At 36.3% G+C, this 27,511-nt stretch overlaps 1 protein-coding gene across 4 annotated transcripts in view; it reads left to right on the top strand.

Annotated features, from left to right (window-relative positions):
* Positions 1 to 328: 328 nt before the first annotated feature.
* MINDY3 (MINDY lysine 48 deubiquitinase 3) overlaps positions 329 to 27,511 on the top strand; it is a 52,668-nt gene continuing 25,485 nt past the window's right edge. Inside the window, exons 1-10 of one of the 4 annotated variants that reach the window (XM_032694866.1) lie at positions 329 to 489; positions 8,549 to 8,628; positions 10,402 to 10,459; positions 10,901 to 11,074; positions 14,650 to 14,701; positions 16,577 to 16,691; positions 17,107 to 17,180; positions 17,632 to 17,711; positions 23,166 to 23,236; positions 24,424 to 24,504. In XM_032694866.1, coding sequence (XP_032550757.1) covers positions 393 to 489; positions 8,549 to 8,628; positions 10,402 to 10,459; positions 10,901 to 11,074; positions 14,650 to 14,701; positions 16,577 to 16,691; positions 17,107 to 17,180; positions 17,632 to 17,711; positions 23,166 to 23,236; positions 24,424 to 24,504 — 882 coding nt within the window. In that variant the 5' untranslated portion in view covers positions 329 to 392. Of the gene's footprint in view, positions 490 to 6,893; positions 6,925 to 8,435; positions 8,451 to 8,548; positions 8,629 to 10,401; positions 10,460 to 10,900; positions 11,075 to 14,649; positions 14,702 to 16,576; positions 16,692 to 17,106; positions 17,181 to 17,631; positions 17,712 to 23,165; positions 23,237 to 24,423; positions 24,505 to 27,511 lie in introns of those variants that run through there. The other 3 variants (XM_032694874.1, XM_032694891.1, XM_032694884.1) reach the window with 3 other exon arrangements.

Below are 27,511 nucleotides of genomic sequence, written 5' to 3'. Positions count from 1 at the left end.
CTTCCACCCCTAACGATTCCGTGATTCTGTGAAGTGAGTGGGAGCAACACTGCAGCTCAATTTCGGCTGCACACCGCACGAAGAACTCCAAGTGTGGAGACACAATCGTTTCACCTGGGGAACCTTCCCCTCGAAAGGCTCTTTCCTAAGAGCACACCTTTGCCCCGGTTTTGCCAGGAGCAAAGCTTGATCCCAAACGTCCCTCACGCAGCAGCCGCTCCCCGCCCCGCCGGGCCCGCGGAAGCCGCGGGGGCTGCTGGGGAAGCGGAAGGGCCGCCCCCGCCCCGCCCCCGCCCCGCGCGCGGCCCCGCCCCTCCCTGCCCTGCGCAGGGGCCGCCGGAGCCGCTGGAGCCGCCGCGCCCGCCCGGCCCCGCGGCCGCCGCCGCCCCGCCATGTCCGAGGCGGGCCAGGAGCTCGTCCACCTGGTGTGGGGCAAGAAGGCCGGGCCCCGCGGGCTGGCCGACACCATCTTCTGCCGCTGGGCGCAAGGTACCTGCGTGCGCCGTGCCCCGCCCGGCCCTCCCGCTGCCCCGGGGCCCGCCCGCCGGGTCACACCCGCAGCTCCCCCGCCGCCCTCGCGAGGTCCGCCCGTGGCTCCGTGTCCGTGTCCTGAGGGGCGCCGTGCCCCGGGCACTGCTCGTGTTCCTGTGTCACCTCGGCGTGTGGCCCACGCCAAAAGAACGATGCGGCAGCTTCACTTGCTAAATAATTATTTTGTTTTTTCGGAGCTCGCTCGTCTTTAGCCACAAATCTCCAAGGGAACTTAAAATTGAGTAAAAAAAAGGAAATGCGTTTCTTGGGTATTTCGTCTCATGCCGTGATTTTACATAGCTTGTGGAAGCATGAGCTTAAGTTCTGCTTTGGTTTTCGTTGATTTTTGTTTGTTTTGCTAAAAATATGTGAGTCACAAATAGACTTAGCAAAAATGGGGGCAGGTTTGAGACAGAGACCCACAGATTTCTTTTTTAAACGGGTTCTTTGGCCAAGAAAGCAGGTGCATATCGTCTTTAGGATGTGGCAAGAGATAAAGCAGCAATAACGATGGGACCTAGGGTATTTGTAAGGGGTTTTTTTTTCTATATTTAAATTACGCAACCTATGCATTGTTTCTTCTTGGTGGAGACTTACTGTGTTCTCTTAAAACTACAATTGCAAGGTGTAATATGGAGGCGTATGTATAAAAATGATACGCAAGAAATCAGTCTGTGAACCTGTCCTGGCTGAAAGAAGGGAATAATAGCCTTCTCTATAACTGACTGTGGACTTTGAAGAGTTCTAGTAATGGTTACAATGTTTCTGAAAAAAACCACTAATTCCTGGAGAAGATTCACAAGTGATAGTGGAATTTACAGATTAAAAAAAAAAATTGCATTCAGGTCTCAGGGTAAAGTTGGTTGAAACAGAAGTTTCTTGGTGTTTTCTGTTCCTTGCTCTTTTTTTTGCCTTTTTTTTTTTTGTTTTGGTAACAAGAGTGTTGTCATCTACGTAGTTTCAGTAGATGCATGTGTGGTGTTGATTTGGGAGCTGCACAGCTACTCCTCATCACAGGACACAGTGTATTACCAAACTCATATCTCTTTCCCTAGGTTTATCTGTGTTCAGATAATTCAGTGATAATATCTGGGGGGAAAATGCCAAATTTCTTCCAGGATCTAGAATTTAAGCAGACTTAAAAACCATTACTTTTCCTAATGAACTGATTATTGAAATATAATTACTTTCTGAAATATCTCTTTTAAGTTTTAGTAATGTTGCTGTTTCAGTACAAGGTTTGTGCAAAGTCAGAAAAGAAAAATTGGTATTAAAAAGCTTAATTATTTATTTAACTGGTAATGTTGGATTGCCGCAATTGACGTTTTGAAGATAATTTGTATGAAAAGTTTTAGCAGTTTCAAAATTTATTGAAAGGTGTGTTATAATGCCCCACACTTGTGATCCAGTGAAGGATTAATTGAAATGGTCTCTGGTGTTCTTGGTGGCTTCTTCAAAGGAACTGTTACTTCTTATCTGTCTTTAGAGAAAGTCCTGTGACTGTACTGTGTAGTGTATCTGTTACCTTCTCTATATCCTCCTTAGTATAATCAATTTTATGTAGCAAAACCCAATAACAATGAGTGCGGCGTTTGGGGGTCTTGTGCTGGGAATCAGAGCAGTCAGTTTGAGTCAGTTGTGTAGCAGCATAATACTTTTACCCAGCTTTCTGTTTCTATGCAGTTGAAAAAGTTCAGTAGCATTTACTTACTGCAAAGCAATCATGTCAACACTGACTCATGAAGATTTAACAGAAGAAAACCACAAATAAAAATATCAAACTGTATTATTTACGAAGACTTCGAAGTTTAAAAGATAGGCCCTCATTTCACATCTGTGCAGAAAGCATCAAACAACTAGTTTGATGTTGGGGGTTTTTTGTGTCACAGTTTTTTTCATATGTAATGTAATTATTTCAGATACTTGGTAGATGTTGTCTGATCCTTTCTCAAACCCTTTGGAAATTGGGAATTGTGATTTTAATTTGGAAAGAAAAGTAGAGAGTAGGGAGGGTGTTGAGGAATGTAAGACTCAAACCAGTCAGTTTTTCAGTGAAGACAGCGGTGTTCCAGGAATCCCCCTCATGCATCGAACTCCGTGACCTCATTTGGTCAGGACTGAAGATGAGCTGATCTGCAGGCAGTTAAACAGAACTGACCCAACTCATGTGCATGTGCTGTTGGAAGTTAGCTACAGTAATTCCCTCAGTTTGCTGCATTGGCAACTTCAAGTATATTGTTTTTATTCCCGACTTAACAAAGACATGGCTGCAAATTTGCTGTTGCAGTTGTTGTGAGTTTTTTTGTGTGGAGTTTCTTTGTAGAATTTTTTTTCTTTACGATTGCAGCAGAATTTGCAGGTTTGCACCTTGTGGAGTCTGTTTACCAGAATCCTCAAAGCAGACACAAGAATGTAGTGCAAAACTTCAGTCTGCTCTTGGGTGTTTCCTGGCATAGATACGATGACTTGGGAAGGAGTTAGTAGGAGCACTGAACACTAAAGAAATATACTCATGTTAGGAGTAATTTTCTTCATTGATCCAAGAGACAAATTCCATTCATAAAGCTGCTCTTCAGATAAGCCCCAAGGCATCACGACTCTTTAGTATGAATGTCTGGCAGGTTTGAGCACAGTATCCTTTCAGAATTGCATAAGCTGTGTCTCACTGGTCTTTGGAGGGAAAAGTATGGGACAGTCTTTTTAAAACAACCATTTATCTGCAAAAGCATGGTGTGAAGGTATTAATAGTACAGTTTGTGTATATATGGGCGATGTACAATGTAAAAATATCCGTTTTATCTGGATCCTCTTCCAGTTTCCAGGTTGAAAGCTGGGTGAGTGGGCTGAAACTTTCCTTTTCTTCTCTGGTCTTCTTTCCAGGCTTCCTTTTTTCTCTCCCATTCTTTCCAGGTTTCCTTTTTTTACATGCCTGGAACTCTTCTTTCTGACCAAACATCACCAGATGGGCTTTTATTACATATCTAGTTTAGAAGCTACATCCTGTAATGTTTTTAAGTCATTTGACTTGTAATATTGTTAGACTATGATCACGGCAGTGCTAGTAAGAAATAATATTTTTACCAGACAAGCAGATACATTTTGAGCAAAAAGAATACACTTGCCGTTCTTCGAAGTCTTAAGTAGAAGTAGCAATTTGAAAGTGCTCCTCCGAGTTTAATTTAGTAATGTTTAATTCATTTGCTTGTTGGTATCTATGTAATTTTCTTAATGTTTTGATGACTGTCATTTGTAGAATATTTGTATTTGTGTGCTTTCCATCTCTTCAAGTTCCATATTACTCAGTGCAATCAGTTGATCACAAACAGGAGAAAAGCATTTTTCATTTAATATTCACAGTTAGGGTATAGACAAGTGTGGATTGTGCAGGCAGCTGGAGGAAGTGATTACACCAGTTGGCCCAACTTTGCCTACTTGCTGCTGCTTGTTTGCCATAAGTATTTCCTCTTCAGATCTCTTGGTGGAACTGCTTTTGAAGCCTGTGCTTTACTGATACTGGTCACACTTAGCAAAGGAAGCCTTTGTGAGTGGTCGTCAAGTCATGGTTCGTGAACAGCTTTTAAGGCATCTGTCTAAATTAGGCAAGAAGTTAGATGCCAGATCTGCTTCCAGGAATTTGCACATCATGGGGAAAAAATACTGAGGTCTTCAAGCACAGAAATACCGATGATTACTGACTTAGAACTTCTCTTTAAATAGAAGTAGGTAGTACTTGACAGTAGGAGGTGGACTGTCCCACTAACACAGGCTGCACTGTTAGTAAATGTGAGACAACAGTACTTTTTGGAAAAATAGCAGGGACAAGCTACCTAACAGCCTTCTCCAGGGAAGTTTTTGTTTTCAGTTTTATACTTGTAGGCTTTTTTCTTCTTTCCTTCCTTGGAGTGAGGTATTGGTTTTGGGATAGTGATACTGTCTTTACAGAAAAAATAACCACATCTTGCTGTTTTAGACAGATTGTCCAGTCCCTCTCTGTTATATATGACATTTAAATGTTTATTTCATACTTCCATAATGCAGAGTTGTCTTGGTAAATTCATTCTGAAGAATGCAAAACCTCACGTGAAGCTTGCTGAATGAAAAGTTAGGCTTTAGGGTGGAAATATGGGGGGTTTTGAGGGATTGTGTCATGAAAAAAATGAAGTGTGAACATATAAGTTAAGCTGCTAAGAAGGTTGTATTTTCTGGCTAGTGGGCATGGTGGCCAATGTAGTTGGAATATGCATAGAGCAGTAAGAATTTGAAATGCCCTGTAACACAATTATCTGAATAATTAGTGAACCTGAAACTCTCTTCTGCAGCCTGGGCTTAAAAAGGAATAGCTGGAAACTATTGTCCTTACTTTAAGAAAGGATATGGTGCTGGTGAGTCTATTCCTTACTCTGGATAAGGCTGACAGGCTTAAAGAAAATGAAAGACCTAGAGGAGCGCTTAAATAGAAGGCTCTTACCAGGGTACAGATTCGGAAGTTTTCAGAAGTATCTGAATTCTGTAGTAACAATGTTCTGTAGCTGTTTTGGTTCGTGGTTGGTTTTTTTTTTCAAAGGTGTTAACAGAGGAAGACACATTGAAATCTTACCTTGTTTTCTGGCGCCTTGTTACCCAGTTTAGTAGTAGCCTACTAAGTAGTTTGGATATTTTCCTCAAACCCTTCCAGGACTTCCTGGCTTTTTATCCATAACCCATTAAGTGGAGTTTTGTTGAAGTATTATTCTAGTAAGTGCTCCTTTCTTTTTGTGTGTGGGAAGAAGTTGTTTGGTTTGTTGAGGACTTTTTTTCCTACAGAAAATTTCAGAAGTTTTATTTTACTGTAAAGACGCACTTGGAACACCCAAAGCCATAAGCAAAATGTCTCTATGACTCTACACCTAGCTCTAAACAAAGGGTGAAACATTAAGATGTGTTGTAAACTTCATGCTTGGGTAATAATGGGTTATTCTAGTGTTTCTGTCAGGCAGTTCTTGTATCCCAAAAGAGAGAAAAAAAGTAGAGTTCCATGGTTGGCTCAGCAGAGAATAGGACAAAAAATTAATAGCACAGGATCTTCATAGCTGGATAGCTAGATAGCTTCGCAGCATCCTCTGTGAAATGACGGTGTTATTAATGTCTAAGGTGTCTCAGGTGGAAAAAATAACTTGAGAAATAGGCTAATAATAAAAAGATGCAGAAAAGTGGTAGAGTAGACATAATAGAAGTATGAATGGGTTTTGTAGTACTTTGGACCATGATGTGGCATATTAGATGAAGGACAAGAATAGGTAACTAAGTTGTAGGTTAATTTTGGCAAACTGTACATAAAAGAGCTGAGAATTAGATGTGAGAAAGAAACATGGGCCTTGGTAAATGCTGTATTTGGGGGAAATAAGGAGGATAAATTTTTTTGTGATGTAAAGATATAAAGACAGATTTGGGAATGTCATAGCTCAAAATGTTGGGCAGTACACTGATTACTAACATGAATCTAGATCTACTCCCTCCCCCTTCTGTCCCAAATGCAGTAGAGTTGTAGTGATGTTGAAAAAATTGTGTCAGTGGAGCATTTAATAATGTTATAAATGACACAGAAGATGAATGGTAATGGTACTATTTTATGTTTCTTACAGATAAATGATGATAATTGCACTTATGGATAAAAGGCAGACAAATCAATTAAAGAATATTATTTTGGCTGCATTACATCTCTTTTCTTCATGAAATTTTATCTTGAGTGAAAAGAACTGTGTGATAGATATGAATGGTTAAGAGTGAGAGTAAGTAAAAGTTAGTCTGGATCAGAGATGTTCATCTTAGTTGGTAGCTTAAAGAGTGGCCAGGCTATTCTTACAAATCATAAGGAAGAATGTGGAGTTGATAAATATTTAAAGAGATTGCCCAAGATGTGACTGTTGTGGAGGGTTAAAAAGGTAAGTAGGTCTGATTGCAGGCTGAGGTAGACTTGAATCCAGCTGGACTTCAGACTGCTGGTTTCTGAAATTTTATCTGAACTGACTTCAGATTTTGTAGAATTTTTTTGAAAGAGAGCATGACCATACTATCTGAAGCCTACTTTTCTTTAAGCTTCTTAAAGCTTCTAGAACCTTTATGTTTATTAAGCATTAAAAAGCATTTAAGTAAATAGAAATAAAGTGTTTCCTCATGTATTATTTTTTCTGTGGTTGTATTCTGTCAAATTCTGTGTGGTATCAACTTTACCTTGTCTGTCTCAAATTTGTATTCGTTCTGGTGGATCATGCTCAATGTTCTTTATTTTTAGGAAGCAATTTTGAAAAAGAGGACAGGGTTAAACTGAGAAAGTTCATGATTTCTGTAAGAAGCCTGAAGAATGTGAAGCAAATTCAAGATTTCTAAAGTGTTGTTTAATGGTACCACATCCAAGTATGTTGTTTTTCTGCAGTGACTGAATCATTAAAACAACTAAAAAAGTCTTATTGTTGCAGCGTGTTTAGATGGCATGCAGTAATGCTTCAAAGTAGAGGAGGACTTACCTTTTAGTATGCTAAGCCTGCACAAACTAATTCAGAAAGTTTAAAGGACTGGTGATATTTCTTATTAGGGCATGTTAACGGAGGAGTGAAATTACACTACTGCAAACTTTTCTTGAAGTATGAATTAGTGAAGCTTTGTTGCTACATTAGGTGAAGCTAGATCTATGTATGTAGGCTTGACATGCATCTGGGTTTTGGATATAAAATACATCTTTGTAATGCACATTTGCACATGTGGTTAAAAACAGACCTGGAACCTTCTGTCAGATAGAGGGGAAACCCCATGGCTACAATGATCCTTTTTAGAATAAAAAAATTCACATTGTTGTTAAACAACTACCATTTCTGTGATGAAATGTGGCCTACAAAACGTGCAGTAGTTCTCTCTTGCCACTTTGGTGATGTGCCTGTCATACTGCAGTGTGGGGGGGATGCATTTCCCCAGCTCAAATTCATATCCAGGGATTAGAGATGCTTTTCATGTGGCAACATGTAATGATACAGAACTGGGAAAAGGAGAAACTGTGGGAAACAGGCATTGAATATTCTTTCTGCTGAGACTGACACTGTGAAAAGATGCATGTGTATTTTTGCCTGCCCCCACTTGCTCGTTGGTTGCTGACTACAGTTGCATGGTTTCCAGATTACATTGAACTAGAGTCACTTTGGCACAATCTTCTCAGCACTTACAAGAATAATGCAAAATATCACTCACTGTAAGTGTCCATGTATCAGCTTCATTAAATTAATTGTCAGTGTATGTGCATTTATCTATGATAAATGAGAGCTATGAATCACCATATCTTAAAGACAAGTTTAAGGGCAAGATGGTAACAGAACAATTTTGCTATAATTTCTATGGCATTTGCTTTATTATGTGACTGTAAGATAACTCTGAAGTGCAAATACATTAAAGATGGAGAGGGAAAATAGGTGATGTTGCCTCTCAATAAACCTAGTGTATCTTCTGTGAAAGAATACCATTAAGGGACTTGATTCAGTGGTTGCAAGAAAATATTTGTTACTCAGCATATTTCAGTCTTAGTAGGACACACTGATAGGCCAAAAGTTAGATCAGTGGGAGGCATAGTGTGCCCTTCATAGGGAATAGAAATGTATTATGCATGTTCAGTGAAGGTTCAAAGATGTATTTTTTTTACAGATGTGAAACAAAATATTATCACAAACAGATTTTAATGTATCGATAAAAAGTACACTGTCATAAAATAAAACCCATGGTTTAAGTAGAAATTCTTTTGTTTAAAAGCTTAGCTGTTGGTGGTTATGATTTAATTGCTGAGATAAATAATTAATTTCTGTCCCTTTCACCTGACTCATGACTTTTTTTTTCTTCAGATAGTTTAACCATATTCTGTTGCATTATCAGGGAAACAAAAACTTACGTCATCTTTAAAGGTGAATAAATCAGGTGTCGTTTCTGTTAGGGAAGGAGTATACATAAACATGTTCTTATTTACATATTTCACTAAATATAATCTTTTTTCATTTGACAGGATTTGTCTTTAGTGACTCTGAATCAACTGCATTAGAACAATTTGAAGGTGGCCCTTGTGCAGTGATAGCACCTGTACAGGTAAGATACCTTTATTATAGGAATGGTTTAAAATTAGACCAAAATTTATTCTTTATATATTTGAAATTAAAATAAGTATGAAAAAAAAGAGAGCTGTATTTTGATTTCATAACTGAAGTGTGGAGGAAACAAAGAACTCTATTAAAAAGCAGAAATGGGCATGGGCCGATTTTGAGCCATAATTTTGCAGGACATTTGTTTGAGGAAATGCAGCAGGTTGATCCAAGCAAAAGTAACTTCAAAGTGGGGAATGCAGAATACAGAGGAGAAGGAAAAGATCAGATATAAAAGTAATCCTCATCCCTTCTCATCTCTTGAACTCCCTGCCTAAAAGGGTAGTATCAGTGTCACAATGACTGCTTTAGCAAACTGTTTTAGAAATACTTGAAGTATTTGATTTTCAAACCTAACAAGGTTTGCTGTGTAATAAAAGGGAAAGTGTTATACTTTCAAAGTCCTAGCAGAATAATTGACCTGTAGAGCAGTTTGTCTAACTGTGACTGCTCTTCATTCTCCCAGGAGCACCCTGCAGAGACAGGCAGGTATTGAGTCATGGGCCAGATTACTTTTTCTGGTTACTTACTCTTGACTTCTCTTAAAGACAATTCAAATTCTGCAGGTATGTCTCAGTCTGATTGGAGGCCTTGTCCACTGATAGGGGACATATTGAAGTAATGTAGCAGAGTGAATCTGATCCTGAACTGGAAGTATCTGGGTCCCACCAAAAAACTTGTACTACAGGCAGGAGCACTGCTTGTTTAAGTGGCAAACAATCAATTAAAAAAATAATTCTATGAATTACACTCCACAGTATGGCTCTGTCTAGTTCTGTGGTCTTAAAACCAGATGCAGAGTGTCTGGTCTCTGATGTTAGACTTAAAAGTCTTTTATTTGTGAGGAGTGGAGAGAGTAAAGAATAGGACCAGTCAGCTCCTCTAAGGCAATGCCAAGTCTTTACTATATCAAATGTTCTTATAGACAGTGTTTTTTTCAGATTTATATATAGTTCAACTTTCTTGAAATCAAGTGATTAAAGCATGATTAAAAGTGAACTGAGTTCCAGCTAGGGAAGGAGGAAAGGATCAAACAGATCTTGCAGTGCCTGCTGCTGCTGTGAATTACTAAAAACGTGTTCAAAAGATCTTTGATGGGAAAACAGGGTGAGTGTGTCAGGAAAGAAGTGAAACTTGAACCAGCTGTTTTTGAGGTACTGTGAATAACTGAAATGGCATCTAATAGAGTAATTAGGAAGACCAAGACTGCTTACCAAAGTTTATTCTTTCATTATTCTTTCTCTATAACTTAAAGCATATCTTTTTTTTAATTGCAGCATTAACATTGATGGAAAAACAAAGCAGGGATGTGGAGATGCATAGATTTTCTTTAACCTGATCACCAAGTTATGAAGTGCAATGGTTTAAAAGAGGTGGGGTTGTTAACTGCTAAAGGGTTTTGTCTGAGTAACTAGGGATGTCTTGTACTACTGGTCAGTTGTCCTGCGAGGGTGGAGGTGTTTGTGTCAATATGCATTCTGTGCATTGGAGCTGTACTGAAGGTTCAGACTCAACAGCGTTGAATGTTATGAGGCCATCTTTGTAGCTGGTTTGATTGGGAAAAGTCAGTAAACAGTGCAGGCTAATGGTTTCATACTGAACCATGAGCAGCTTGAAACCCTTCTAATAACATGCAAAAATGCTTCGGTATAGAGTTTGTGACATAATGTAAAAGTTGGTGGTTTGTATTTTAATATTATTTTATTCTTTGATAACAAAGGCATTCCTTTTGAAGAGACTTTTTACCAGTGAAAAGTCTACTTGGAGAGACTGTTCAGGTACTGAGACCTCTTTTCCCCCTCTCTTTATTTTTCCATTTTATTTATTTGTAAAGCATGTCTTAGTACAAAGAATTTAAAATATTCCACACTTTCTTTTTGTTTAAGTGTACTCCCATGTCATATGTATAGTAATTGCTTCTAAATTCCCATTTGTGAGGTCTGTGCTTGTTCATAATACTTCTGCATTTTATAAATATTTAATTGAAATCTATTATTAAAAAAGAGAATGGATTAGAAATCATATAAAACCACATTTTTCTAAAGACAGCTTTTTAATTCTTTGGTCCAGTATGGTCAAAGAGCAGTTAACATTATTGCTTTTATCTCATTATTAAACCCCATTATTTAGGTAGCATTAATGTATAAAAACGATACTAGTATCTTATATACAACAGTGGTTATCAGCAATTGAACTCAAGTGGGTTTCTGATCTTTCAGAAGAGGAACAGAAGAACCTTCTCTGTCATACATTATGTGATATTTTGGAAATGGCTTGCTCTGATAATTCTGAGTCATACTGTCTGGCAACATGGATAAGAGGAAAAACAACTGAAGAAACTGCTAGTATTTCTGAAAGTCCTGCAGAATCTAGTCGTCAAGAGGAACAACCTTGTAAGATATATTTCTATACTCAATTACCCGTCACTTAGTGAATTATTACAAAGTTTTTGAGGGACCGCTGCTTTTTATTAATTCACAGATGGGGTTTTTGCCTTTGTAATTCTGTTAGCAACAGACAGATTTTTTTCTCTTGTAATTAGAGACATTGATCCTTTTTTATTGAGAGCAATGTGCTATCTATCACTGGAGTTCTAACATACATGTTTCTTTTGAATTTCAGCAATTTCCGTAATCCTTTCAATTTTGTTTTGTAATCTTTTGGCACCTGATGTGTTTTTCATTTTGAAACATCCGTGCTTCCTAACACAGGAATAACACTTTAACTTGTCACTTGTTGCGTTATTTCAGAGGAACTTTTGTAGGAAATTTTGCAGTGCTTTATCTGTTCTAAAATATTTTGGACCCCTGTTATGAAGAAGTAGCCTTTTTCCGTTTGTTTGGTCCTGTGCAGAACCAAACCACTTAAATCACCTTCTAGTAGATTATCAGAATTTTTCTGTAGGTTAGAATTTTTCAGTTGCCTGCTTTTTGCAAACATCTTGATTCCTTCATTAATTACTGGCATCGAGGATCTAGGGAACATCATCTGTTGCACTAAGATACAGCATCCAGTCATATCTAACTGCTACAGAGCCAGTGACATGGAAAGTTTATCTGTGCACATATGATCGGAGAGACATTTATTTATTAATCTTTTAATGGGAGAGATCTAATGTGTTAAAAGATAAGCTTCTTTTTCTTTTAGTTTTTGTCCCCAATGTGTCCCTTAAGAAGTATGAAAAACTCTTCACATGAGAACATGCCTATAAAGGTGCCATCTTTTGATGGAAGGAATATGTTATTCAGCAGTTTGTGGCATAACTACAAAGTAAGAATTGTACAAATAGATTTATACGTGTGCAGCTAGCTATAGCAATTAGTAGTGCTGGAGCTCTTTATGTTACAAGTCATCTTCATCTGCTTCTAGCAAATGCTCCATGTGCTTTAGAAGGCTCAAACAATAAGAATAAAAATCTTACTTAATTGAAAAAACAGAATATCAGCACTTAAGTGTTCCAAACTGAGCATTTTTTTTAAGTAAGAAAAAGTATTATACAGAAAATTGTATCTGCAACTCTTCTGTAAAAAAGAAGAATCTTCCTTTGCAAGATAAGGCAATTGTAAATCAAATTCCTAATTTCTGTGGATTTTCCAATTGTCTTTGAAACTTTTGCTGATATTATAAAGTTTCCTTTGGAGAGAAAGTGAAGCAGAGCCTAGTTGTCTATAGGTTCTTACTGTCATGCTTTTTAATGTATTCCCTTTTTCCTAAATATGTTTAACTGTAGAAAATGTTCAACAGAAAAGTCTTTTTAAATACACACTCAGAACTCTCAACACTGACACTTGTGACCTGATCCATTCTATTGCATAACTACTTTTTTCATGCTTCTGTACAAGTCTTCCAAGTTCTGCCTGACTTGTCTTTAATATCATGGAATGTGCTTAGGAAGAGCAGGATGCATTTACCACTAACAGTGTGCTTGTGTCATGAACAACGTTAATCTCTTTCATTGTTCCTATTCTACATTCCCTGCTGGACACTGAATGTACCTCTTATATGTACTCTACTGATCAAACTGTATTTTTTCTATACATATAATGCAATACACTTACTGATTTAAGACACATTTGTTAGGTTTGGGATTTTTTTCCCCTCTTCTGTCCTGCTATTTAACTGTAAACCAGCTTCTTAACCTGGTTAGGTGTGGGACGAAGATGTGGAGGAGAAGATATTGTTACTAATGCAGAGTTGTGTAACTACTAGTGCAAAAGAATAAATTTATTTCTTGCTTGGCTACTGTTCTCAATAAAAATAGAAACTGGCATTGTCATAGTTGGTAGGACTTAGAGATGAGTTGGGAGGATAAGAGAGTATTACAGATACAGTTCCATATGGCAGGCTACTGCTATTTGGGAGTTAATTATGGGGATATATTTATAATAAACCCATGAAATATGGTTAGACACAGCATGATAGAGTATCATTTTGAAGAGTTTCTATACAGATGAATTTCTCATACATCTCATGTTCTCTTGCTGTTAGTTCTTTTTCTTTCCACTAAGTATTGTCTCTATTTAGCATTGTTTGGGTTATGTATAGCTACACTTCTCTTTAGAATTTCTACTTCTTTCCCTTTATTTCAAATAGTAATTCTCTTACCATTTCACTCTGTTCTTTAGTAACAGAATGAAACTGCCTGTCATCCTGCTGTGTGAACAAAAGGCGGATTCGAGCACACTTACTGAATGCAATAGCATTTTTCATCTGCTTTTGTGGTGTATAGCAGTGACTTGTTGGCCATGTGTTGGCTTTAGTAGTGCAAGTTCCCAGGTTCAAAATTGCTTTATATGATATAGTCCCTCTAACTTTCTGCTTACAAAAACATATGTTCTTGAAGCAGGTTTAGTTTCTGCAGCGTTTTCTGCAATTTGGATTCATTTCATATTTTTTAAAAATGTGTTAAAAATACATTTTTTTAAGTCTAGTTTTGCTGTTGGTAACCAAATTTTATCAATTCCTTGTAGTTTTTCAACAGATAAAAACTTACACTCTTAAGACTGCTGCTGCCATATTTCTGAAGTAGAAAATTAAAGTATTCTATTGCTGGAGAATCAGTTTTATTTGCACGTAGGCAAATCAAGTACATCTTTCAAAATACAATTGGAATGGGCATAAAAAGCCCTTTCTGGAATCTTGTGGTAAGATTTGATCATTAATATTAGCCCTAATGGCTTCAGGTCTTAACTAAATTGTATGCAGTCAAATTCAGTAGCTAGATGATCAGACATTGTTTAAATATTCAGCATAAAGTGGCCTCCATCAGAAAGCAGATCTGTTTTGTGTGTTGTTCTACTAGCAGAAAGGTAAAGAAAAGATAAAAGAAAGGTATAAAGCCTGTGTTGAACTTGGGAAGACACTAATGCTGTATTTTTTTTCTTTCTTGGGCACAACACTTATTTGAAAGGTTGTTTATTATTAAAAGAAAATAGAATTTGTTTAAAAACAAAATGTGTAACACTGTATAGAATAATTCTACTCATTTGTAATAATGAACACTAAAGGGAAAGGAGCCTACTAAATTTTAGTAACAGAAATGTATATTTGAAGAAAAAATACAGCTTACCTACATTAATAAAATGATCCAAATAATTATGCTTGCTTTTTTAGGAAGAAATACTTCTTGCTGACCTGCAAAATTATATCTTAGTATGCATATGCTTGGTGACTTGGTAACAGCCACGTTTTGTACAAAATCAACAGCTTAGTATTTGACAAATATTTCCAAGGCTATACACTCCAGTGGCTTAGTGCTTTTAGTAAATTGATTAGTCCAAATAGAAATGTTCTCACTAATTTGTATGCTGGAATCTTAATGTTGCAGTAAATTAGTTTATACTAATCAGTTAAACGTCAAGGGAGGATTAAAAATATAATTAGAGCTTGAAAGTATACTAGCTTGCTGTGTGTATCTTGTGTCATTTTTTTGCCATGTGTAGTGCTGAAAAGTGTCTCTTGTGTATAGCTGCCTTGGCTGTCGAAGAGCTTGGCTTTGAGCGATTTCATGCATTAATTCAGTAAGTAATATGTTGGAACATTTAAAATACAATATTTTGAAGTTACATTAATATTCACAGGCCTGAAAGGGGTATGTTGAGGAAGTTGGTGTGTTAAACTTCAGGTTAAACTTGGATTTCAAGTTCTGGTTTGGGGGTTTTGGTGGTTTTTCTTTGCATTTTGCCATTTGAAATGGAATGTTATTTTAAGCGTAAGTATTGGGCTTTAAAATAAAACTGGAGCAATATAATGTGCAGTATTGGCCAGATAGCTTGTGCATTTCAAGTATGTGAACACAGCCAATCAAGGTTCACATTTAAGTTAAAGATGTTAATTCTCTATATTTATGCACCATGGTCTCAGATGTTTCTATCTCAAGTATTTGTGATATATGTACTAAAAAAAAGTCATCTAGTATTTTTCTTGATTTGAGATACTATAAGAAACTGTTGTAAAATTGTTTCACTTTAAAAATTATTTTCTTTTTGGGGTGTAAATAGAGAGCTCACAGTTCTAGTGACTTTATCTTTAAAGGTAACAGCCTTTTATTTTCAGAGTGGACAAATAAATTCCCAAAGAGGACATAGAGAGCAATAGAATTCCAGAAAACACCTGAGATGGAAAATGTTGCTAACTAGAACTGAAATTACCATTGCTTATCGTATCATTAGTAATTATAATTTATTTTTTAAACTCATTGCTCTATAAGGAAAGGAGAAAGAGGAGAATATAAATTTTTTTAACCTTATCAAAACACTAATTTCCTACCCTCCCTCTCTCTCCCACTCACTCCCTCAATCTTTGGACTTGTGACACCCACTTAATTTTTCTGTATTTCTCACTGGAAATGAATGCTCTGGCATTTGCTTTTAGAGCAAGCAGAGCAATGGATTTCAGAACTGGCTTTGCCTTGTGTACCTTTTATGCCATGTATACTCTACTGATGCAGAAAGGTAGTTTAAAAATCTCAAGTACTAGCCAGAGTAAACCTATCTGTAGATATATTTTTGCAGATGCTTGTTTCTTTTGTAAACAAAACTTACTAAAAGTGCAAGAAATCAAAAAGAAAATAATATATCTAAGTTTGTGTAAGATAAGCAGATCTAGTTCAAATTAATAAAAACTAATGTCCATGTTCTGAAAAGCAGTATTTAGCTCAAAATATCCCAAGAAATAGAAAGTGTATTGCTTCACTGGAATCTTGATGGATATCTTCCTTTCCTCTATTTTTATTTTACTTATTCCTTTCAACCATATGATCTCATGGTGTTACCTTGTCATCCAGGCAACCACCATATTTTGCAACCAGATAGTGTCCCAAATGTTAATGTACCACTTGTGGTTGTGAACATTTTGCTTTTTCCAAAGCTAGAGTGTAACAAAGTTAAATTCTTATGGGAAATATAATAATTTCTTCAAAAGCCTGGAAGATAATTTTACCTGGTTAAGTAGAAGGGAGTTTTTTCCTCTACCGTTCATGGGCTGAATGTCTTTCAGAACACGTAAGGCAAATGTTGTTTTGGTGACATACAGTGTATTTGCAATTTCAGTAACAGTGTTTTGTAGAATTACTGGTTCAAGCCACCCAGCTCTTTCACAAGTAAATGTATCTTCATGGTTAGTGTTTGCATAAAAAAACCACATTCATTTTTGCATATTGCTCCAGAATTATTTATCATCTTCTGATGGGTAAATACTAATGACTCTATGACAGTTATAGTAACTTCAGAACAGCTGCTCTGTCATTCTGTATATAACAGCAGATCTGCTATGACTTGGATATTTTCATATTAGGTATTAGTAGTTCTTGTTTGTGCTTTGTGACGCTATTCTAACGCTTCATCTAAATACATTTTTCTGCTGTTTGTTTGTTTGTTGGTTTTTTTTATTTCTAGCAAACGAGCATTCAAAAGCTTCCCTGAACTGAAGGATGCTGTTTGGGATCAATATTCAGCATGGACAAACAGATTTGGAGTATTACTCTTTCTGTATTCTGTAATACTGACAAAGGTTTGTGGGTTGTTTGATATTTTTTGTGGTTTTTTTTTATTTCTTTAAGAGGAAATTTGATTGTAACCCTTTTTCTGTAAAAGGTGAACAATAAACCGATAAACTAAGTCAAATCTAGATAAATGTATGGAATGGTATCTTCATCCATATTGCTGTACATTTCCAGCCTAAAGGCTTGAAAAACTCAGTCCTTTGCTTTTTGGGTTTTGGTTTGGTTTTTTCCTTTTCTGACCTGAGAGAATTACGTGTTTTGGAAACATCCTTCCTTATATATATCAAGAGAAAGCTGCCCATTTAGTTATCAGTTCATGTAAGAACATCAACCTCCGAATGTTTTACTATTGAATTCTGTTGTTGTATAAATATTTTAATTTGTTCCTTCAGATAGAAAAAAATATTTGTAATTTTTCTGCAGGGTATTGAAAACATAAAAAATGAAATTGAAGATGCAACTGAGCCATTGATAGATCCTGTTTATGGTCATGGAAGGTAAGCTGCAAAATATGGTAGCTACCACTTAAAATAGTTTCTTGGGCTAATTTTTTATGTTTTTCTAACTGATAATTCTTTTGGAAAATCACTGACATGACACAGATTCAATTATAACTTTAACTAAAAGCCACACTGAAAACTGTGTGCCTTTTTCACTGCTAACTCCATTTAGTGCATCAGTTCTGAGGAAATACTTCTGTTATTGCTGAATTTCAGAGGAATAATTCTCAAATTCAGGGCCACATTTTTATATGAAGTTTTTAGTTGAAAAATGGAGATGATAATTAGTGTTGCTGAATTACAAACATGTGCTAAGTAATGGCACATAGTTCCAAAATGCTTAGCTGGGTAATGCAATATATTTTTCATTTGTTAGACATAAACACATTTTCAGAAATAAATTAAACATCCCTTTTAATTTCTTATATAATTTCTTTCTGTTATATAGCCAAAGTTTGATTAACCTGCTCTTGACGGGACATGCTGTTTCTAACGTGTGGGATGGAGACAGAGAATGTTCAGGAATGAGTAAGTTGATTCTAGTTTATGCTTGTTTGTAATTTTTACGTACTATGAGACGCTGACCTGCTGATTTGGAGTATGCTCCATTTCTGTTTGGACAGTCTCTTTGCTTACTGCCCTTTGGTTTAAGCAGACTTCAAATGGAAATAAAACATCCTTGCATGAAATTTCTCATGTTAGTATCAGGAAATAAAGGATTGTCAGCTACAAGTTGAAATTATAAGGTACCTGATGACCTGGATGATGGAAGGGAGTGCAGTCCCTGCAAGTTGGGAAGGTTGGCCAGAGTACTGGGGACAGGGCTGCTATTCAGAGCAGCCACATCAGAGCAGAGAAATGGTCTGACAGGAACATCATGAAATTCACCCCAAGTCCTGTGTCTGGGATGGAATATGCCCATGTAACAGGATAGGGCAGCACAGCACTGACTGGCTAGGAAGCAGCGTTGTGGGAAAGGATCCGAAGTCCTTTGTGGGCAGTGAGTTGCACAGTCACCAGTGTGCCCTTCTGGGAAAGAGAGGCAGCTGCATCATGGACTGCACTGGGAGGAGGGTAGACAGCAGATGGAGGGAAGTGGTGGTTATTTCCCTCTGGCACTTGTAGGACAACCTCTGAGTGGTGACCTCTGGGCTCCCCAGTGCAGGAAAGACATGGACATCATGGAGTGAGTTCTGTGGAGGCTCACCAAGATGATTAGGGGGCTTTTGGTTTTTCACATTTCATCTTACAAAGAGGTCATCTGAAAGCAGAGTTCGAATTGTGTAAGTGTTCATATCTTCTCTCTCTTCAAAGAGACATCTCAGTCTCTTCAAAGTACATCTCAGCATGTTTTTACAATGATTTTCCATCATCTCAGTCATCACTGAAAATACTGACTTGAACTGAGGTTCAAAACAGATCCATTAAAGACATGAAGTTAAATGCTCTGGTTTGACAATGAATGAGTAGTATAATCTCCTTTGAGATGTTTTAGACTTGCACTTGATTATGATTCCCTACAGCCTGTATTTTTCGATGTATAGAATGTCATTTGGGTATTGTATCTAGCATTTTTTTATTTGGTAGACTTCTTACCGGAGCATTCAGAATGGATTATTGCAGTGTATTATTGATGAGCCAATAGTGGCTGCTTTTTTTTTTGTTTGGTTGTTTTTTTGTTGTTTTGGTTTTTTGTTTTTTTTTTTGTTGTTGTTGTTGTTTGGTTGGTTGGGTTTTTTTGTTTGTTTGTGTTGTTGTTGTTTTTTGTTTTGGTTTTTTTCTTCCTAGTAATGCAAATTGATTACTAACCCTTTAGAGCTTAAAATCATCCTTTCTTGTGGGTTTCTCCTCTAACTTTTTATGTTGTTTTTGCTAGGGTAAGGACCCAGTTTTCCCTTTTCTAGTTTTCTGATAATTCTTCTATCTTTGATATGTAAGGTAATCATTAGTGCTTCAGAGACTGACTTTGTCTAGCTACTTGAGTATTATATAATGAATTTCATTAAGATCTCCAAGCTTGAACAGACCTGTCTCATTTGCAGTTTTTTAGCCAATTTTATTCTTTTTTTTGTGGCCGACGGCATTATCTCATCATTACTCGTCTTGAGTATATAAAGGTATATCATATACCTTTTTGTTAATTAAAGCAGAGATGGCTTTCAATACTTGTGTTTTCTTTATCTCATTTCATTTTGTGTTTTATCACTCAATTCCTACCCTGATTCCTGCTGCATGTATAAAACATTGTTGTCACTTATCCCCCCTATTTCTAACTGAAATTTGTTGTCATTAACCTTCTGGGTTTTATCTGTGTGTTCTCTTAAGTATTTTTAATTTCCCCTTTTTGATAGTTAGATTATTATTTATCATTCTGAATTTTTAGATTATGATCAATCAATCTGAATTGTTCTTGCAACTTTCCTTTACATCGGGATAATTTTCTCTTCTGCAATTCAGTAAACTGTTTATGAAACCTGTGAGTTCATTCCCTTTTTTGTCTTTCAGATTATCTTTCTGGCAGGCCTTATTCCATAGTTCTTCAAGTTGGAATTCTTTCCTTTTCTGAGAATGCTGAACTCATTTTGCACTGAGTAATATTCCACATTTAGATTCTCAGTCAATTCTGCCCTAAAAATCCAGAAGCAGAATTCCCAAAGAAACATCTGTCTCTTTTTGGGGGGAGCAGAAAATGATCTTTAGTACTTCTTGAGGATTTGGTGTTATGTGACCTGTTAGTTTTTGACCAGTCAAGTAATGGACTTTACTATTGGGAGCTCTCCATTTTCTTCAAGCCCTTGGGATAATTATAGTCAAAGCCAACTTATTCACTGTCTTAAGTCTATAATCATATCTGTTATCAAGTGATCAAGAGATCTATCAAGTCTATCAAAAAGAAGGAGCAGCCAGTACTGTTCACAGCTTCTTAGACAAGACTGAATTTTGGCTGCATCTAACAATCCTTTTTTGTCATCTTTTTTTCTTCCATCATTTCTTTTGTATTTTGTGTCTCTTTGTAGCCTTCAGCCTTTTTCAGGCCAGTGCTGTGAGTTTCTTATCTGGAAGAGTTGCAGATGTCAAAATAACAAGGACTGAATATGTTTGGTGACTTTTTTATTCACAAGTTATCTGAAGTCACTTGACCTCTTGTTCAGCTGTTTAGATAAGCAGTTTTTAATTAATAGTAAATAATTAAAATAGTTTATAAACCACTTTAAAGGTACTGTCAGTAATTTTAGCAGTGACAAAACATACTGAATTGCAAACTTGAGGAATTACCTGGTAGTTTGCAGATTTTACTTAGAGCTCTGACTTTTACACTACTGCATATTTTCCAAATACAGTAGGAGTTATTAGCTGGAATTGTTCTTGACCACCAGTGGTAAAAATACCTCTTCTTTGACTATCTATGTATTCTCCTTTAAACCTTTCTTCTTATTGTAGTTGCTTCTCCTGCCACAGATATCCACAGTGGGAAGATATGAGGAAGTAGATTTTTTTCTACTTTTTCAGGGCTGTTATTCTTATGTGCAGTGTATCAATTTCCTGTGAGTTCAGATGAGGCTGTAACTGCTTTTCCCAAGCAGTGCCGGGAGTTTGTGGTGTTTGGTGTCACCGCTGGGTGGCGATGTGCCGGTGCGGTTGGTACCAGAATCCTCACGTCCTCAGTGTGACTGATAAACCATCCTTAGTTTGGGCCTGACCTTTTTTAAAGGCTCCGGTTTTCCCTCTCTTTAAAAATTTGAGTGCTTCATAAAATGCTTTTCCAAAAAAGAGAAACTAACTTTCTTGCAAGGGGCATACTTATTTATTTTCCTAGGTGATCTGTGGTGTTATCAGATCTGTTCCAGGGGTCTTTTCTCTTTGTGGAGTGAGGATATTCACAGGATGAACTTTGATTTAGGACAGCTAGTCTTCCTTTTTTTTTGCTCATAAGTCATCCAGAAGTGATTTTTGGTTTTGTGTCTGTCTTCTCCGTTGGCTAATTCTGAAGGAGGCATGAGTAGACACCAATGACTACAAGCTGAAGTTAACGTAGTAGCTTCAAGACACACAGTCGATTGAACTACTAACTATTCAGGATATTCACACTCTGTGGCTACTGTTGTACCCAGAATCCCATCTTTCTCCTTATCAGTCACAGTTCTCATGTAGTTATCTGTCGGGGAACAAAGTACGTGATAATAGAATCATAGAATCTTTTTAAGTAATTCTCTGAATATTAAACACTGTTTATATGTGGCTTTATTGTTCTGTTCCAAGCATTGGATCCTAAACCTGAAGCCTTTGTTTAGCAGACTGAACCTTACATTGATTTTTGTTTTAGAGAAATACATGTGATATTTTTAAGAAATACATGTGATGTGTTAAATTATTTCTTAAACGTACTATTGCTTAGTTTTGTAACTTGTTTCCTGTCACTGCACATATAAATGTACTGTTTCTGTATGATAGCTATTCACTAGTTTGAAGGATCCTTCACTATTTTTCTTTTTGGTTGGGCTATAGCCCCTCTTGCTCTCAGCTCAAAGAAAGGATGAATTGCATCAGTGTATGGCAATTTATAGCAACACACCTGTAAGTCAGTGAGATAATGGGGTTCTGCAAAGTATTCTTGTGCACCCCTGAATTAATTCCAAGCAAATTTGAAGATAATCCATGAAAGCACAGTTTCAGATCAAAGAATTTTGCACTGCAAGAGCCTTTTAATACGTATAGCCAACACTCTAAGGAAGGAGTTGTACTTCCAGGCCACAAAGGTAGTGAACAAGTTCGTAAGTTTTTTGGGTTTTGATTTTCAGAATTGGATGCATTTTTTTTCACTTAACAGTAGAGGGAAAAGTTAAACCACTACTATAACAATTGTTCTGCACTGTTGCAAAATTCAATAAGCTTGGAGTTGGTGAAGGGAGCATGGCATACCATACCTAGTGCTGTGAGTTACAATGAAATGCAGAGTTGATTTCTTCCAGTCCAGAATTTTTTAAGATTTAGAATGGTTTCTTACACTTGCTATTGTCCTGAGGCTTTAGCTCATAAAGACTTCATAGTTTTATGCTGTTGTACATGAATCATCAATGTTAAAAAATATAGTTGCAACTTAGTGTTTTAGAGGGAACTTTCAAATGCGAAAGTCAATGTTCACTGGGAAAAAAGGAAATTCAGATCTTATTAAATTGATCATGATGTATGTTTCCAGGTATGTGTTGCTCTTGTTTAGGCAGTGTTTGGGGACCTAGCAGAGCTGTTCCAAGCAGACAGTACTTGGAACTGTTGAGATGATGTATATGTAAGCCCAGACATTCTTCCAAATCGTTATAATTCGTTTCAAAGCTTGAATTTTGAAGTACTTTCTCGTTCTTTATTAGAGAACCTCAAATAAGGCTCTGTAAGTGCTCTTTCAATCAGTAGTACATAAATATTTGAGCTATTCCTGACAGCTGTGTGTGTGTTTGAGAGTTCTATGATACATTAAGTGGAAGTCAGTACAGAAGATCAAATTAGTTTTCCTACTAATGAAACTATTTTTTTGCAAAATTGTGTTTTATTACTCAGAATTTGAAATGTTTAGATAAATATGGCCAAGGAACTCTTTAAGAAGAAAAAAAAGAGGGAGGGAGGAAGAAAAATACATATGTGCATATATATGGGATTTTTTCCTCTCCAAGATAGCTGGTTTTTGTAGGTTTTTCTGAGAATAATTGTGGTGTAAGTTGAAAGTACTTCATCTCCTACTAATTCCAAAAATTTTTGGAAAGAGGCTATCAACAGTAAACTTTTAAAACCATGAGTTTGGCTCTTACTTTATAGAGAGGGAAATTATTAAGACTTTATAATTTTGGTTGTACCTTAATCATTTGCCATTGTTACTAGAAGTGCATGCCTTAAAGTTATTACTTGACTAATTTTAAAAGTAAGAAAAAATGGGTTAAAATAGGATTTGCAGATTTTTCTTGAATAAATGTTGTGTTTTGTTTTGAACAGAACTTCTTGGCATACACAAACAGGCAACAGTAGGCTTTTTGACGTTGATGGAATCTCTGAGATATTGTAAGGTAAGCTGTTTTCTATATAATTTAAAAATTTTATTTCATTATGGTGTTGTGGGCTTTTTTTAACAGTTTTACTGAAAGCTTTACTATGTACAATTTGAGATCTTAACTTTCAAATTATGTTCAAATTAAAACTAATATATTAAAATAGTAGAAATATAATAAAATTCTTAAATGCATCTTATTGAGTAAATGTTGTTTGATGCTACTTAAATTAGAACTTTATTGCACTCATTTATTATAGCTAATTAGAAGCTTATGTTTTTACTGAAATAACTCTTAATGCAAGTTATGTAGATGGTTATAAAACTGTGAGGTCCCAAAGTGGCTTGCTGTTGTGAATGTGTTTATCTCTGAATATCTGAAAGTAACTGATGGACACCCTAGTCCATATTGTTTCTTCCTGTTGTGACACAGAATCTCTTGATTTCAGGTTCTTACTTGAGAAATTTTGTACCTTACTGTTGTGGTTTAACCCCAGCCAGCAGCCAAGCACCATGCACCCACTCACACACTGCCCCACCAGTGGGATCAGGGAGAGAATCAGAAGGGTAGAAGGTAGAAAACTTATGGGTTGAGATAAAGACAGTTTAATAGGGAAAACAAAGGCTGCTTTTGAAACAGTGTTAATACTCTTTATTTCAAAACTTTTTTGGTTGTTCTTTGCTGTCTTTTCAATCTCTGTTGAATTCCTTTAGCTTAGCTCAGGGTTAAAGAGGTTAATGTAGTTGGCAGAACGTTGGTGTATGGACTGTAACTAGCTGTCCCTTCATTTATTAAATAAATGTCAATTCTGAATTGATTCATCCAAAACCAACTAATAAGTCAAGTGGACTTCTACCTCATTTAGCATCCAATTATAGTATTGCTAAGCATGGGAGTAGTGTGCAGTGTTCAGAGCGTGTCACCAAGGTTGAAGTGAAGGGATATCATTGATACCACAGTCTTATATATGTCTGATGTCTTATTTATCCTAAGCTATGTTAATTATCCTAAGCTATGTTGTTTTCCAAGTCAAACAGCAGTCAGTGATCAAAATTAGAACCTATGTATTTTACACAGTTATGTCGTTTTATTGAACATATTATATTAGTTGTCAGAGCACTGACTGAATTTTCATTAACTTGGTCACTAACTAGGTGACTTTTCTGGGTTTGCTTTGTGTTTCTGATTTTATTGTGTCTTTTTAGGTTGGTTCCTATTTGAAGTCTCCAAAATTTCCGATTTGGATACTTGGCAGTGAAACGCACCTCACAGTCTTCTTTGCCAAGGTATGTTAGATGTGATTTTTGGTAACCTTGGGCAGATAAACACCACATAAATTCAAAGTACAAATCTTGCTACCGTGTGAGTTTCATGTGGCTTTAATGTAAAAATATAGTCACCAAACCTTTCAATTAAACCTTCCCTTGAAGGTAGAGTTGTTCACATAATTTAGCAATACCTCATAAATTTCAGTGAAGTCGTTTGGTTTTAGCTTAATTTATTGGGCTGGGGGTGGGGTATGCTTTAGAACACCATGCTTGGGGTAAGTACTATCTTAAATTTCTACAGTGCAAGAGAAATATAAAAAGCAAGTAGTGTAGGTGACTTTAGTAGTTTAATCTTCCTAACACAGTTTTTAATCTATAATGATAGTTGGTTGTTCTAGATTAAAAATAGATATCAGGACTGTTGCGATATTTCCTTATATTTACACTGTCAGGTATGTAATCTGTGAGACATCCTTTTGAGAGTACCTCTCAGTTTAAAATCTTAGACCAGGTTTTCCAAGGAGACAAATTCTCTTTCTTTATTGGACAACTGCAAGTTGTTTTCCCTACATTTTATTTTTATTTACAGAACACTTGTTTCTGACTAAAAATTTTATTGACACTTCGAATGGTACTTACTAGTGTATTTATACTTCCCTGTACTTAATACCTTAAAAATTTAATATTTTAGGTATAAATCTTAAAAATAGATAGTAAAACATATGACAAAGATAAAGCTATAAATTTTTGAGCTGTTGAATTTCCTTAAGTAAAATTTTTGCCTAATCTTTAGAAAGACAACACAAATGCTAAGATTTTGCTTACTAAAAAACATATAAACCCCCACAATACATTGGAAGCTTCTGTGTAGTATTCATTTACCTTAAATTAAAACTTAAATTTAAACTTAAATTTAAAAAAAATCCTTAAAATTAATTAGCCAGTGTTGCACATTGACTGTGTTTTGCAAATTCTGAATCCCCAGTGTCTGATAAATACTGTTTCTTCCCCACTCCGTGGAAACAGAAAAATCCTTATACTCCTTTGAATGCCTGTTTTCTGCTTTGCTTTCTCCCCAAATGGTCTTTCCCAGGAAAGCTTTTTTCATTCAATTTTAAAATTTTATCCATAGTTTTTCTGAATTATACCATGGAAGTCAGTACCCTGTCATATAGACAGCAGTCTGATGCAAATAGGTATAATCACTCTGTTATACCAGTCTAGTGTACCTGTCACAAATGTTATTACATCTAATGTTTACTGTCTAGAGTGGCCATTTCCAGGTAGAAATCCATTTCTAATGCTTTCTTTTAGGATGTTGGGGACTGTTTGCTGGGTTTAAAATAACTGGGTATCAATATCTGGTGTCTCTAATTGGTTTTCCTTTGTTCACTGAACTCTGCTTAGGCTGTGGAAAACTTCAGCTTGTGGTTAGTATCTTAGGAACTAAGAAGCAGAATAAGGAATTGACACAGTCTTGGCAAAGAATTCCCTAGGGGGTTTTTTTTGTTATTATTAAACAAAACAGGAGCTGAAGATGTGTAAAAGCTCTTGAGTCCTTGAATTTGCATGTCTGACCTCACCCTTTGTAAAGTAGTGGTTGTTGAGCATTTCAGGTGGAGCAGAGATGTTGACTATAGTGGAAATACGAATCACGTTGACAATCCATTATTGTATCAATTGAAGCTACATGCCAAAAACTACAGGAAGAAACTTGAATTAATTGCCAATGGCTAGTCAGCAAGATGTTAAAATAGCATGTGTAGTTGTGTAGATGGTGTTTGATACTGAGGATGTAGCTTCTAGTTTGATGGTGAGTTTGATTACATGAGAAAGAAATTTTCAGAATGGAAAGAGAAAAATGAACTGTGGAGTCAAAACCAGTGCTGATAAAGCTTTTTTTTTTTTTTTAACTTAAATTCTTTCAAGCTGTGTATGTTTTACAGGAGCCTAACCCTTATGCTTAAGTAGAAGAATGTTAGGCAATTATTAAGCATAATAGTAGTCACTTTTGTCATTAGCTGAGTAATTGGGTCTAGAAGTCTAGAAATAGCAATCTTCCTAGGCTGCTGTCACTATGGACAAGTAGCATGGGAAAATGAGGGAACAGGACGATCTTCACTGCTATCCCAGGGACTTTTCATGAGCATGGAGGTTTAACAAGCAAAAGATTTTACTCAGATTCTGCATACTATCCTGCTTTAAAAAGCTGGCTGCTGTTCTTTAATACTCAGATTTTTTACATTTGATGAATGATAAACATTGTGGAATGAATGATAAACCACCTTTTCTATCTTGGAACATTTTGATTTAAATACTGTAGGCATCTATTGCTGAATGCCAGAATATATTTGCACTTCTCTAAATGTGGACCATTCCTCTGTAGCTGTGACTGTGAGAAATGTTTTTCAGTCATACTTTCTAGAATAATTAAATCTATTCGTAGCTGCCATTCTAAAACTTTCTGTATTTTCAATGGATTGTAATAAATGAGCAAAATGAAGCACAGTATCTTTGAGCTGAAGGTCACACAGCTTAAAGTGGAAAAAAAAATTAACCGAAGTATGTAATTTGGCTTCAGTTCCCTTGCAACTGCTGCTGCATGAAATAGCCTTAAATGGAGACAGCTGAGTCATCTCCTAGTTTTAACAGAAGTCTGCAGTGGGTCTGCAGTTTCTCCTGTTACTAAAAGAACATGATCTTCATCTCCATACCTTGTTTGTCATAGTATTTCGTACATACCAGAGTTATTAGCCTCATTTTACTACAAAGAATCAGATGTAGAGAGAAATAACAAGAAATAATTTCTTCCTTAAAAGTGCAATTTTGACTGAAGCACATTTTATTGAAGAGAATATCAATAGTTTTGCTACCTGGCACTTAGTTGACCTGTCAGCAACCAAATAATTTTTTGTAGTTAGATCTTTTGGAAAGAAAATAGAATCTGGAAACATCTGAAATGAAACCTCACATCTTCCATGTATTAATTTCTAAGGTTGACTCTCTCGGCCAAAAGTACTACAGC

Source organism: Chiroxiphia lanceolata, chromosome 1, assembly GCF_009829145.1.
Source record: "Chiroxiphia lanceolata isolate bChiLan1 chromosome 1, bChiLan1.pri, whole genome shotgun sequence".
NCBI lineage: Eukaryota > Metazoa > Chordata > Aves > Passeriformes > Pipridae > Chiroxiphia > Chiroxiphia lanceolata.
Note: the sequence above shows the minus strand (reverse complement) of the source record. Positions and strands in the feature narration are given on the sequence as shown.